The sequence below is a fragment of the Limulus polyphemus genome, unplaced genomic scaffold, assembly GCF_000517525.1.
Source record: "Limulus polyphemus unplaced genomic scaffold, Limulus_polyphemus-2.1.2 Scaffold1282, whole genome shotgun sequence".
Lineage (NCBI taxonomy): Eukaryota > Metazoa > Arthropoda > Merostomata > Xiphosura > Limulidae > Limulus > Limulus polyphemus.
The window spans coordinates 229,376-244,648 of NW_013666892.1; the positions used below are offsets into that span (position 1 = coordinate 229,376).

The window sequence follows — 15,273 nt, forward strand, 5'->3', positions numbered from 1 at the left end:
GTGGTTAAATCAACATTTGACATTCTATAAGAGGCCAGATTTGGTTGACAAACCTGTGGGTAGAAGGCTGTGGTTAAATCAACATTAGACATTCTATAAGAGGCCAGATTTGGTTGACAAACTTGTGGGTAGAAGGCTGTGGTTAAATCAACATTAGACATTCTATAAGAGGCCAGATTTGGTTGACAAACTTGTGGGTAGAAGGCTGTGGTTAAATCAACATTAGACATTCTATAACAGGCCAGATTTGGTTGACAAACTTGTGGTAGAAGGCTGTGGTTAAATCAACATTAGACATTCCATAAGAGGCCAGATTTGGTTGACAAACTTGTTGGTAGAAGGCTGTGGTTAAATCAACATTAGACATTCCATAAGAGGCCAGATTTGGTTGACAAACTTGTTGGTAGAAGGCTGTGGTTAAATCAACATTAGACATTCTATAAGAGGCCAGGAAAATAAAATCAGATGCCAGATTCAGCGATCCCTAAAACAATTCTTAAAACCCTATCCTGACCAGGTTACATTTCCTGCGTGTTTTTGCTCCCTTCTTGATACCTCCTTTATAGGGAATCAACGCCATACGGATAACTAATCCATACTTTAAAAATATGTCAACACAAAGACACAAGTGACACTCACAAGCTTCATAGAGCACCTGAGGGTCCGTCTGCTAAGATTGGTCCAAAACTGTGGGAGGACAAACAAACAAGTTCACAAACACACAACGTGAATTAATATTGGATCACAACCGAAACTAACGTTAACCACGATGTTTTCTAACTGGTGTATGTAATAATGAGTAGTTTATACTGATGTCAACTAAAAGTCATTTGCACTAAGTCGGAAGATATGACATTCTAAGTTTCGTAAATGATTGTAACGAATTTATTATTATGTATTTATTTTTAATATAAACGTTGCTTGGATTGAATTTGTATTTAGAAACAGGCGTGACTTATATTATCAGATATGTGTTGCGCATAACGAATTTGTGATATATTTATTTTAATATCACCATTTGTTTCGAATAAGTTTATATTTGAGGGCGTGTTTAGCTTACCGTGTTAGTTACGTATGGCGAAACTCCCGCCAATTCTCCAAGATTATAGAACATTCGTGAACACCAGAATCAAAAATATCCATTTCCGTATCCGGTTAAATATAGCGCCTATAAAAAGGCTGCGCGCCCAAAACAGCAGAGAATAGAGAAGAGACAAATCTCCCATGAAACTGTTATAACCGCGTAAGCTATAAAGTGTGACTTTGCTAACCCTTATCAATCGGAAAATATACGACATTTGACCAGGAACAGTTGTAAATTTCGAACATCAGTGAATTCTCATTAAACTTTAATATCTTTCCAAGAATATTGCTAATTTCTCATTCGATATTAGTGATTTTATGAAAATATTATCTTACTTCAATGGTCCAACAATTCAGTGCCTGACAAAGCTAGCTAGCTTCCCGCCAATTATTTGTACGTTACAACTCGCTGGATATCAAGGGGACTCTGAACTAGGAAGACGAGTTTAGGCTATTTGTAATTTAGTGAATTTTCTGTTTATGAAACTTGGTTTGTAATAATTAATCATAACAGTTTCTATTATAAATTATACTATTGTATATATATATATATATATTAAGGCGTATTTGTTTCAAAACAAAAACGGTGTAAATCAATCTTGTTGGCAAATAGCATAAATTAAATAAAATATCGGCATATTTCTAAACACTAAATCCAGGGTACAGTTCAACTATTAAAAGTTAAATTATTTAACGCGGCTTTGGATTATTTCAAATTCTCAATACGTAACAACACACACACAAAACCGTAAAAAAACTATCAGTATTGGAAGGAATATTATTAACTACTACTGAGGTTTTCTACGTATTCTACATAGAAAATGGGTAATTTCATCTAAACTGTTTCATCAGATATTTGCAATTAGTGTTGTAACAGGCAGAAATATAAAATTATTCAATATGATGCATTATGTGGACCAATTCGATGGTGAACGAGTATCTATATATCTATATATATATAGAACATGCTGGGCCTTGTAATACAATTAGAGGATTCCGTCTTCGAACAACGTGATGATGCTGTTACTTCTGTGTAATTTGGGCGTGTTATTTAGTACAATACGTCCATCTAGTTTAAGAGAATGACAACAGTGTGTATATTTTCATTACCTGAGCGTTTTTTTAAGTATTCAGTGACGAATTGATTATTTTGTTTTCACTACATGTATTAACAAACAAGCCTTACCACGAACACAAGAGTTCCTCCGGTGGGTCAGCGATAAGTTTACGGACTTACAACACTAAAATCCGAGATTCGATTCCTCGTGGTAGAAAGCTGTAGCTTTCTGCTCAAACAAACACAACAGAAAAAAAATATCTGTTTAATACAGCAAACAGACATCAGACGTGGCTCAACCTAGGTCTTTTCCACTAAGAAACTGCATACATAAAGGTCAAAAGGTTAAATCCCAAAGTTTGCCCATTAGAGGCAAGTGTGAATTCAGCCTTATAATTGAACTTAAAGAAGTGGAATCAACTTATTGAATAATGAACACAGATATGTACTTAATATGTATAGTGAAAAAAATCACTTTTAACAATACTTTGCATAAAAGCTATGAAGAAAGTATTTCAAATATATCTTATACTAAAACATAGTGTGTAAGAAAATTACTTTTTAACCATCTATAAAAATATGTGCATTTTATATATCTAAGAAACGAAACAACCTCAAATTATACAAACTATAAGGAAATACAGAAATATACTCAGCCACTGAACTGTGAAGTAGAACAACCACTGGCTTTGTTATATTCTGTGATGAAAGAAAAGTCTTATACAATCTTCTGTTGGTTAAATATTCTGTGAAAATCCTAAAAGTTTGGTTTGTTATGAATTTCACTCAAAGCTACACGAGGGTTATCTGTGCTAGCCGTCCCTAATTTAGCAGTGTAAGACTAGAGGGAAGGCAGCTATTCATCACCACCAACCGCCAATTCTTTGGCTACTCTTTTACCAACGAATAGGATGTGCATATTTGGTGTGACGGAGATTCGAACCTGTGACCCGCAGATTGGAAGTCGAGCACCCTAACCACTTGGTCCTAATCACCTTGCTTTGTTCTAGTCCAGTCGGTTCGGAGATATATCAATACAGTTAGTCACCCTGTTCTATTCAGTTTTGTGCATTACTGAAACTTATAATTTGATGGATTAAGCCGATATAGCTGTCTATTCCAAACAGATTGGAAGAGATTGTTACATTTTAACTGCATACTACAATCACACCCATGTAAAAACCTTTGATAGTTTTTGTCATAACTCCTTACAACTTTTCACATTTATTGCTATATAAGTTCACAAAGGTTAACAACACTGATTTGTAATCACTTAATTTCCTGTGAACATTCAAGGATGATTGCAGCAGACAGGCTATTCAGGAAATTCAACAAATTCAGAGAGTAACCAATAGACTGCTATGTCACACTGAATGACATAAGGTAGGTGATATCTCAGTCGGTCAGTTCAGAGTTTACCAATTTCACAAGTATTTTTTTGACAGGCTGTATGCGGGACACTTTCAGTCAGACCATTGGACAGAGGATGCGGTAAAGAAAGTTATTTTGCTCTCCAAATGCACTTGAAACTTAACAGTGAACTATAACAGTTCAATCCTTGATCTGTGTGTATTTCTTCTGAACCTCCAAAGTAAATAATCCATTGCTCAGGTAACTTATCAGTTATGGACAATGCTGAATTTTCAATAAGAAGATATATGTCAGTACACTTAGTAAGGTAATTAATTATCACCAACACTTCTTTTTCATTTTTGGAAAGGATCCAACTGTATCCTGTCCATAATATTCCACTGCTGAGGAAAGCAGATCACTTCCTGCCACAACTTTGCCATGTGGCTACTTATTTATCTGTGCTACAGTACAGAACTGACATCATTATTAAACATCTTTATATAACTGTGGCCAGTGGAACTGCCTATGGAAGTTTATTAGAATATGGTATACAAAAAATTTAAAACATCCTGTATCAAAGCTTTAAGAACCACTAGAATAAATTATAATATATGTTCTATGTCTGCATGAACCTTAGTGATTGTAATACACTCCATATCATACCTACAATTGATCACTTAATCAACTTAGTTTATGAGCATCAATGCTACTTTTACTGCATCATGTTGATCATTTCTTTGTCTGTTCAACAGTAACTAATAAACTATAACTCATACAAAAGCTGTTGGAAGTGTTTCATGAATATGAGAATTGTAAGCAGTTATTTCTCTGTCATGCAGTAATGATATTTGGACATACATTCAGTATCATCATAGCATCATTCCAAGCCTCCTATCACTGGAATCTGTAACCACTATAAATGGACAATCTGAAAATGCAATACTGGTACCTTTTTCAAATCTTGCTTAAATAGTCACTTCTCAAAGTCCTTAGTTTAGCTATAGTGTGAATCGCCAATGGCATAGACAAATAATGTTCCTGTCTCCGAAATACTTGCCATACAGCTACAGCACAAAACCAGAAAATCTTGACCTTTGTTCTTGTTTAAAGGTTGGTGTCTGTCTTTTACTGCCTTAACTTGAGTTATATTGGTAGTCACATCATGCTTGACAACTACAGATCTGAGAAATTCTGCTATTAGCACACACATTCTTTGCTTCAATTTTAGACCTGTCTTCCTTAGTTGCTGAAATATCATCTTTAATTTTAAGCATTGAAACATATACCAAACACACTTGTGTCATAGACATCATTCATTCTGTAAACCACATAAATAAGATCTATCAAACACTCAAAAATAGCTGGAAAATTACACAGGATGAATGGCATTATTCGAAATTCACATTATTCATTTTAAGTACTGAAAGCAGTCTTATGTTGGCTTTTGTCATCAAGTTCAACCTACCAATACCCAGATTTAATATGCCGGACCATCAGATCCATAAAGAAACTAGACTTTCATTTGTAAGAAGAAGTAAAAACATCTTAGCACATGTTACGATCTTCACCTGCCAAAAATTCACATAAATCCCTTCTTTTTAAAGATAACTAGTGGTGAAGCTGTGTGCTCAATAATGGTTATAAATATCCATCTTTCAGCATCTATTCTATCTCAGCATTGAAATTACCTTTGTGTTCCAATGCAGCTTGTGTTGTGACTATTTTATTGGATGTATTTCACCAGGCTCTATTACTTCTACAGAAATGGCCCATCTAGTCTAACAAAACACTGAAATACTGTAATAGAAACAACACATTAAGAGTTTCTGTTGATTTTCTTGTCAACTCTCAGCTCAACCTCCAAGTAGTGATTTCATCTGTCTGCACAAAATTACACTTCATTCATGGAATATATCTCACTCAAAGACACATGAAAGTTTTGGCAAGTGTGGCTTAGTATTTGAACAGTAGACAGTTTTGTCTGTACACAATATGCCTACTTATTTTTTATTATAGGGTTGTGGACTATGGTTTAAAATAACCACTCTTATAACTATTATCATTTACATTTGCTTGTATAGTTTCTACTCAATTTACAGTAATTGTTGTTTACATTTTTTTGCCCCCCTCAAGTGGCACAGCGGCATGTCTGTAGGCTTAAAACACTAGAAACTCAGTTTCGATACCCGTGGTGGGCAGAGCACAGATAGCTCATTGTGTAGCTTTGTGCTTAACTTCAAACAAACGTGTTTTTAATGTTACTTGCGCAAAGCTACACAAGGGCTATGTGCGCTAGTACTAACTAAAAGAACACAGAGCTAGCTTTTGGCATACTCTTTTCTGTCTGAATAGTGGGATTTGACCGTCATTCTTATAATGCACCCACAGCCCTCAAGTTTGGAGTGCGATTTTGCAGCAACAGTGTGAGAACCACAATTCTTCGGATTCACAGTCTAGCATTTAAAGCATTACACTTGGCCCAGTTTTTACTTATAATATTATGATTTACAATCATTCAACCGGGAAGAGTGAAGGTGCCAGTTTGTTTTTATTATTTCTAACTATACTCTCATTCCCCTTTAGTATGTATAGAAAGATTCAGATGTGCAACATCCAGTTTAATTAAAATGGAACAAGAAGTCAAGAACTTAAAAGTCTTTTGGACTGAATATACGTGATAAGCTTAACTTCTTTTGATCTTCTTCAAACAGTACCAATTTCTTGTATCTAACTCTTATCTGTTTTTTTTTTTATATTGTCGTACATATTGATTAAAGCTCGGTGAATACTCAACTCAGAAGATCGTTTTAACAGTTCTGTTTCGTAAATCACTCGTTATCATTCTACTCATACAAAACTGGGATCTTAAGTATATCATTATTATTATTTTATTTAATTTGAAGCACTATGGTTTGTTTTGAATTTCGCGAAAAGCTACATGAGGGCTATCTGCGCTAGCCGTCACTAATTTAGCAGTGAAAGACTAGAGGGAAAGCAGCTAGTCATCGCTACCCACCGACAACTCTTGGGCTATTCTTTTATCAATGAATAGTGGGATTGACCATCCCATTATAACGCTCCCACGGCTGAAAGGGCGAGCATGTTTGGTGGGACGGGGATTTGAACCCGCGAACCTCCGATTGAAATTCAAGAGCCCTAACCACCTGGCCATGCCGGGCCCAGCAGCACTATGAACGGCATCTACGGCATTTGAGCTATACGCCCAGGTCAAGTGCCCCTATGATTCATGTCAAGGATATGATGCTGCTGTAGTGCACTGGAGTGATGCTCCAGCACATGAAATTGGAGCTGAATCTCAACACCAAATAGATGTATGTAAAAAATATGTTATTCAGTTTACACCATAAATAGTCTTTGATAAGTAAACTCTCCAAGTGTTCTAGAATATTCTAGTTGTTAGCGATCTCCCATGTCCACTGGTAGAGTTTTCTCACACTGTCGAACACACACAATGTCACTTTCCCTCAGAAACAGGTGTCAGGCACTATGCAACCGCTTTGACTCCAAAAACAGGTGTCATAGCGTTAAAATGATGAAATGCTTTTTGTCGTACATCACAGACACAAAAATATGATATTAAAACTCTTAATAAAATACATTTTACAAGTATATCGTGTGTATATAAAACATACAAATTTGAAAAAGGCTTATTATTTACAAAACATACAATGAAGATTGCTTTTTTAGTTATTCATGTTGCCTTCCACCTTAGATGGTGTAAAAAGTATTATAAACGTTAAAGTGGTGAATATTGTTGTGCAGTTGAAAATATAATAGAGTCATAAGATGTGTTTTTAAAAGTTTTGTACTTTAGTGACTTTTATACCGTACCTAGTTGTTGTTTTCTATGTTGCTTGATTTTAAAGAAGTTCAGCTGCACAAAATCAGTGCTTCACATATTTTCTTCACTTAAAATGGATTAACAAAAATAGAAATTAGGTTTTGAATATGAGATCCTTATCTCACAAGTCTGACAAACGTTGGCAGGGTTCCGGTACTATACATTTTATCACTATACCAATGTGCATAGTTGTGCCTAATTTGGACCTACCGAAGTACGAAGGCAGCTAGCAGCACTCATCGCCACAACAGCTTTGTTTAGCCCTTTGAGCTGAAAAAAGGGATTGACTGTCACTTTTATAATGCGTCCACAGCTGAAAGTTTGTTCGTATTGAACAGCATCACGCCTCACACCCCGAACCTTTCAATCCACAGCCTGAAATATTAAACACTATGCCATACCCGTCCATTTCGGAATGGATTTTACCTGTTAAAAATACCATGCCCCAATAATTGATAAATTGCTTTGTAAGTTTTGCAAATTTTATGATTAACTATATTGTGAAAAGATCATTAAACAATCAGAAAATATCCCGATGTTTATCTTGTCAAATTGGATAACAAATAATCGACGGATTCAGATAATTAAATTGTATCTAAAAACAGGTGTCTGAAATTCCTATAATCTGAAATTGTTATCCCCTGAAACACCAATCATATAAAAACTCAATCAATGCATTATTCTAAAGTTACTTTAGGTGCTTGGTGTGGTTTGCTGATACCGGGAATGTCGTCACAAACCAGATGAAAACACATATTATGGTTCTTAGCTATTACTTTTCACAACATAATCGAGTGACAAATTTTGTATTTACTTAAACCTAACACTTTACAGATTTCCTTTCAACTGATCTGCGTATTTTGCAAAATTATACATTTTTTTTCGCTCTCTCTCCAAATTCGACTGTCTTTAAAGATATAGCAACAGAAAACATTAATTAGGCTTACCTCTTCTTCTACTGGATCGGCTAACGTTTCTATGAAACAGTCTTCTTCCATTTCATTGGTCGGGGTTTCATCTCCATCTGCCGACTCTGGGGGAGTTGGAGTGATGTCATTGCACTTCAATTGAAACTCCCTTTGATACAAATAAAAAGTTGGTTGTACTTAGTATTCATGTTGATACTCTACTTATTTATATCTTTATATTTCATTGTGACCAGTATCCTTATTACTTTTACAATCTTTCCATAATTTAAACTGTTCTTTATCCTCGGTTTAATGTTATTTCATACAGGAATATGACACGTTTTTACAACGTCAATTCGTAAGTATTCTATTACGATTAAGGTCACGTATCTAAAGCCTACGTTATATCATGTTTGATTAAAAGAGTATAGTGGATTGGTACTCACATGGACTAAATGAACAGGTCAGATACTCCAAGTGTTCGGGTATAACCGTCCCTAAATTTGAAATACTGACCAGAAAGTTTGTTTGTAATTAAGCACAAAGCTACACAAGGTATCGAAACCCGGATTCTAGCGTTGTAATTCCACAGACATACCGCTGATCAGAAGGAAAATCAGCATCACCCGCCATCACAAAAGCTTTAACAGGTTTAGAATCGTATAATGGGATTGACTGTCACTCTTATAAGTAATATGCTGATTGTTTTTATTACATTATATGACAAAGCTTTAAAGTTGTATTTGCATTGGATTACAGCATACAATATTTTTCAGAATAGTTAATATTTTCTTTAACCTTAAAACGTATTAGAATTAAGTCAACAGAAGTTGAGTATGTTATATTAAAAAGATTTTAGTCTCACCACATCGTTACAATCCATGTCACAGCGTCAGTTCATCCCCTATCTTACAATTATGCATCTTAACAATAGCTCTGAAGCGTATGAATGTCATGCTCAAAGCACACCATTCCTCCTTGCATACTTTTCAGAATTTATCTAGTATACGAGGACGACGGTTTTCCAGCGCCCATTTTAACAATCTAGTTGCATAAACATTAATAAGCTAGGCACTGTGTCCAGCAGCTTGAGCAGTATGTCTTCATATGAAACAGCATGAATACCAGTTTCATTCTCCAGGCGCTTGCAAAGGCTGAACAGGAAGTATGACTGGAAATCTTATCTTGGCGAACCGATGCCCTGTTGGCTCCATTTTCAGACGAAGATTGTTCATGATTATGTTGTGTACTGTTTCCTGGGTCAAATGGACGACTTTTGCAACTGGCATCTGTGTTACTGGATTTTCACTTGTTATAAGACGCAGCACTTTGATTCTCACGACTGAGGTAGAACTTGTATGTCTCTTTCTTGGTTGTTCTGGTGCCCCAACTTGAGGTACATTCCTTTGTAGAAAAATTCTGAAACATTCCGTGTAATTACATTTGACCAGTAGAAAATGGCACAAGACTTACTACAGTTAATCATCAAGGTACATATACGCTTCATCGAGTGTCACCACATACTCCTATTTTTTCTCCGGCCAGTTACCGTTCATACAGTTTTCTAAAGTCAATTTTCCTTCCCTGGATATGTGGTGGAAATAACTTGTGTACGCGTGACTTGTGTCACTTTTTCAGATTATTGCGTATTATTGCCTAGGACAAGTGGACGGCTTTTGCCATTGACCTATGTGTTCGTATTTTCATCTGCTACAAAACGCTGCATATTTTTTACCACAGCTGGTAAGACTTATTGCAGACCTCTTCTGGATAGTTCTGGTGCCCCAAGTTAATCCAGGTTCCATTGTTTTCCAATGACATTATGTACAAGGGATATCCCCATCGTGGAAATTCTAAATCCCCGATCTGATTACATCTATATGATCTGAGTGTACAAAAGTTTTGCGTCAGAAAAACTGTAAACACACCCTTTCCAAAAACAACCACCTTTTGGTACTACCTAAGAACTGCCAAACAATGTCAAAATTCAGTGTGGTTATCACGTGATTTGCTGATTTACATATTGAAAATCGTTTTAACATAATGTACTCAACCCTCTGTATAGATAGACAGAGCTTAAGCTTTCAGTTATTTTAGTATCCCTTGTATACGATATTCAAAAACATTCAATTGATGAAAAACTTACTTATTGTTCAATGTTCTTGCTATATCTTCTAAAGCAATCGATACCATCTCGTTTTCACCCTTCATCGCAAGAACGATTAAAATGTCTCAAACTTTTAGCAAAGTATGAATGACTACTGTGTCAGAGTCAGTCACCAGAGAGTTCGTATGTTCATATTAAAGTGACAAATCTTGAAAATCTGAAATCAGCATCTGAAAGAAAAAGGAAAGACGTATTCTAAAAATGGAAAACTGATATCCAGACAATTTGTTATTATATTTTAACCATTAAGTATGTTACAAAAATATATATATTTCAAGCAATATGACTAACTTACATATCCACTATGTTCCATACCGAATGTAAATACCTTTCGTTACTTTCAGAACCGAGCGAAGCCTTAAATGTATTGCAGCAACTGCGGTATGATCCAAAATCGTACTTTATCTTTCCACTTCAACATGCGTAAAACTTTACACGATTTGTAAACTTTATGTCTCGTTTTTTATCCGCATGTGGTTGTGTGGATTATGCCAATACTGACAATACTTTAAAACATAATATAATTGCATATTATCATCAGTAATGTTCCCCTGTGTTTCAAAGCTAAGAGATACTTAGCGCTAGATCAATTTGTGTTGTAAAGCTACACGATACTAAGGATTTTGATAACCCTTTGTGTTTCGTCACTGTTTGCCCTGAGCCATAAGTAATAAGCCATGTAATACCTTCTAGTGTTAGTACATAGGTAGATCATTAGTGAACGCCACGAAAATAATTGATGTACTTTGTAGAGACAGTAGTGTCACATGATTATATATTGTACGCTCTGATACGAATGTTTTATAGAGTAAACAGTTACACGAATGTTTCATAAGTTTGAGATAAAACTGTTGTGCTTTGTAGAGTCAACAGCCACATTACTGTCTGTTGTAAATCCTAAGATAACACTATAGTGCTTTGTAGAATCAATTATAAATACATATAATTTAAGGTCAACAAGGAACCTATTGGTTTATCTAGGACATCCCATCCACTATACTAAACACTATACTATACTAAAATATACGTAAACCTTTGAAAGCCAACCTTCATGATTCAAATATTTATCAAGCCTTCCCTTAAACTCTTTTACATTAACTATATCCACCGTATCTGAAGACAACCCATTCCAAAGATCAAACACCCTGTCAGAAAAATAAAGCTATCTGAGATGACTCCTACCCTTCCAAAATTTATATCTGTGTCCCCTCATCTTACATTCCACCATTAAATATGAATGCATCAACAACACTAATTCCCTTTAAAATCTTAAACAGCTCAACCAAATCCCCTATAATTCTTCTTTTTACAAGAGAAAATAATTTCAGAAATCTTAACCCATCCTCATATGACAGCCTTTCCATACCACACATCATCCTAGTAGCTCTCCTCTGAGCCTTTTCCAACAATTCAATATCCTTCTAAGGTAAGGAGTACAAGACTAAACACAATAATCCAAATGTGGTCTAACCATTGACCTATACAATGATATTATAACATTTTTAGATTTATTCAATATTTCTGTAGATACAACCTAATATACTATTTGTCCTACCACTACCAAAAGTACATTTCTTGGATGGCTTAAGAGTCTGATAAACCAGAACACCGATATCTTTTTTTTTTCATAACCCTGTTAAAGTAATTCCCATCAAAATTATACTCATAACTCATATGCATTATCTTGCATTTGTTATAATTAAAATCCATCTGCCATTTATATGCCCAACTCATCAAATAATACAACTCCTTTTGTAAAACAGCAGGTATGCTTCTAAGAGCCAGCAACACCCAAACCTTTAACATCATCAGCAAATTTAAACAATTTATTGACCATTCATTCATCTATATCACTGATGTATAAAAAGGCAAAGATCCTAACACTGAGCCATGAAGTACCACAATTTTGACACGAACCAAGCTTGGCTGAACTCCATTTATAACAGCCCTCTGCTTTTTTTCCATCCAGCAAGTTTTCTATCCAATGAGCCAACCTATCCTCCATACCTACAGAGATAACATTTAATTAGCTTTTTGTGTGGCATCTTGTCAAATGATTTCTGAAAAATCTATATACATCAAATCCATACCTGTACCCTCAACTTCATAAGCAGTAACCTCTTCAAAGAATGTCAAAAGATTAATAAAGCAAGATTTTTCCTTCGTAAAATCTTGCTGATTATCCAACAAAATTTTCAACTTTGTTAAATGATTTTGCAAAGCATCTTTTATCAGAATTTCAAAAACTTTTCCCATCACTGACTAATAGGCCTACAATTACTTGGAAAATTGTTATCACATTTCTTGAAATGAATAACATTAGTCATCTTCCAATCTTCTGTTCAAGTATCCCCATCATTTACCTCTTTCAAAACCCTTGGATAAATATTATCTGATCCAGGAGTTTTATCGTTCCCGATTTTTTTAACAGGCTCAGAATTAATGTGATCATTTTGTTTAAACTTGTTTTCATCTAGAAACTGTTCAAAATGAAGAATATTGCTTAAACCTTCCTTAATCAAAATTGAAAAAAAAGTAAAATTTAATAACCCAGCCTTCCCATAATCATCACATATTAGCCTTCTCGTATCCTCCTTCAAAAGCCCTACTTCCACCCTAACCTTTTGCTTACCTTTAGTGTATTCAAAGCAATCTTTATTCTTATTTTTTTACATTTTCATCCAACCTTTCTTTAAAAACTTTTTTGGTTTCCTAATTTTCCATTCGATCAACTCTCTTGATCTTCTATAATATTCTTCCAAGTCTCCCATTATTGCTGTCGATTTGAACTTCTTATTTATTTATAATGCTTTTCTTTAATTTTATCCTTTAAACCCTTTTGACCCAAACCGTTTTATCTTTGTTTTTGTTTTACTTCCAGCCTCTTTTTCTCTCCATAAGGAACATACCTTGAATATTTAAGAACTTATTTTTACCCATTTGATCACTATCTACAACAGACTCTGTTGTCCAATTCACAGTAAATAATTATTGTGTCATCTCTTCAAAAGTTGTTTTTTTTTATTTGGAATCAAACTCTCATTATTTATTCCTTATTTCCATATGCAGTAAAACATCAAACCTCATTGATCAATGATCAGTTGTACCCAGATGTTCCCCAATCTTCACACTGTCAACTATTTTTATATTACAAGTTAACAATAAATCTAAAATAGCATTGCTCCTGATAGGTTCTCTAACCAACTTGCCAAGAAAACCATCCTGACAGTTTCTAAAACCTGTCTCCTTCATGGTTTGATTCTAAAATTTCCCAGTCTATACGCCTGCAATTAAAATTTAACATAATTATAACCTCATTAACAGCTAAATTCTTTATCTCATTGTAGAGTTTCTCATTAATTTCACCAGTTTCTTCTGATGGTCTATAACAAATTAGAACTAAAAGCCTCCCCTTGTAATTACTAACAGAAACCCAAACAGATTCAACCTCATTACGTGATTGTATACTGTAAATTTTGAGATAAAACTGTAGTGCTTTGTACAGTTAAAAGTTACGTGTTTGTTCTTTATAAGAGATGGCATAAAACTGTATTGCCTTGTAGTCAATAGTTGTGTGACTGTGTTGCAAGATATCACGAGATAAAACAATTACGTTATTGTTTGTTGTAAACCATAGTGAGATAAAACTGAAATGTTTTCTAGTCAACAATTACATGATTGCTTGTTGTAAATCCTGATATAAAACTGTTGTACTTTCTAAAGTCAACAGTTACGTGACTGTCTGCTAGAAACCCAAAGACCAAGCACTGTATTTGATACACTTATATATAGCATCTGTTTTAAGCCCCTCTAAGTGTGTGATATCTTACAAAATTAGTAAACGTATCTTTGTCACTAAGCTTTTTTTATTGGCAACAATTAATTATATTCTTATCATAGTCTTAGAAAGTTACATTATTTTAAAATTATTTAGTGGAAGTTTGATTAAATTTCAAAGTTAAACTATTTTTAAAGATATGCCTATTGTTCACGAGTGAAAAGAGAAAATGAACATAACTGAAAATATTCTAAAGATAGTCAGGGAAAACAAACTGCAGCAGACCGGAATGACGATGTCAACTAGAGAAAAACGTGGATTCAATCAATTCCTTATGCAGCAAACCAAGAGAAATGGCGCAGGACCTGACGTAGTGGATGGTTATGTCACAGTCCAACTTGACGTAGTGCAGGGTTATGTCACAGTCCAACCTAACGTAGAGAATGGTTAGGTCACAGTCAAACCTAACGTAGGGAATGGCTGTGTCACAGTCAAACCTAACGTAGGGAATGGCTGTGTCACAGTCAAACCTGACGTAGGGAATGGCTGTGTCACAGTCAAGCATGACGTAGGGAATGGTTATGCTACAGTCAAACATGACGTAGGGAATGGTTATGCTACAGTCAAACATGACGTAGGGAATGGTTATGCCACAGTCAAACATGACGTAGGGAATGGTTATGTCACAGTCAAACCTGACGTAGGGAATGGTTATGTCACAGTCCAAACTGACGTAGGGAATGGTTATGCTGCAGTCAAACATGACGTAGGGAATGGTTATGCCACAGCCAAACGTGACGTAGGGAATGGTTATGCCACAGCCAAACGTGACGTAGGGAATGGTTATGCCACAGCCAAACCTGACGTAGGAAATGATTATGTCAAAGTCAAACGTCACGTAGTAAATGGTTATGTCACAGTCAAACGTCACGCAGTGAATGGTTATGCCACAGTCAAACCTGACGTAGGGAATGATTATGTCACAGTCAAACGTGACGTAGGGAATGGTTATGTCACAGTCAAACGTCACGTAGTGAATGGTTATGTCACAGTTCAACCTGACGT

At 35.1% G+C, this 15,273-nt stretch overlaps 1 protein-coding gene across 5 annotated transcripts in view; it reads right to left on the reverse strand.

Moving 5' to 3' along the window:
* The window catches only part of LOC106462918 (tight junction protein ZO-1-like), a 227,093-nt gene that overhangs the window by 158,600 nt on the left and 53,220 nt on the right, over nt 1-15,273 (reverse strand). For 4 of the 5 annotated variants that reach the window (XM_022390320.1, XM_022390322.1, XM_022390323.1 and 1 more), the window contains exons 2-3: nt 10,410-10,600; nt 8,303-8,432 (exon numbers count right to left, since the gene is read on the reverse strand). In XM_022390320.1, the coding sequence (XP_022246028.1) occupies nt 8,303-8,432; nt 10,410-10,474 (195 nt within the window). In that variant the 5' untranslated portion in view covers nt 10,475-10,600. The remainder of the gene's footprint in view (nt 1-8,302; nt 8,433-10,409; nt 10,601-15,273) is intronic. The other variant, XM_022390321.1, reaches the window with a different exon arrangement.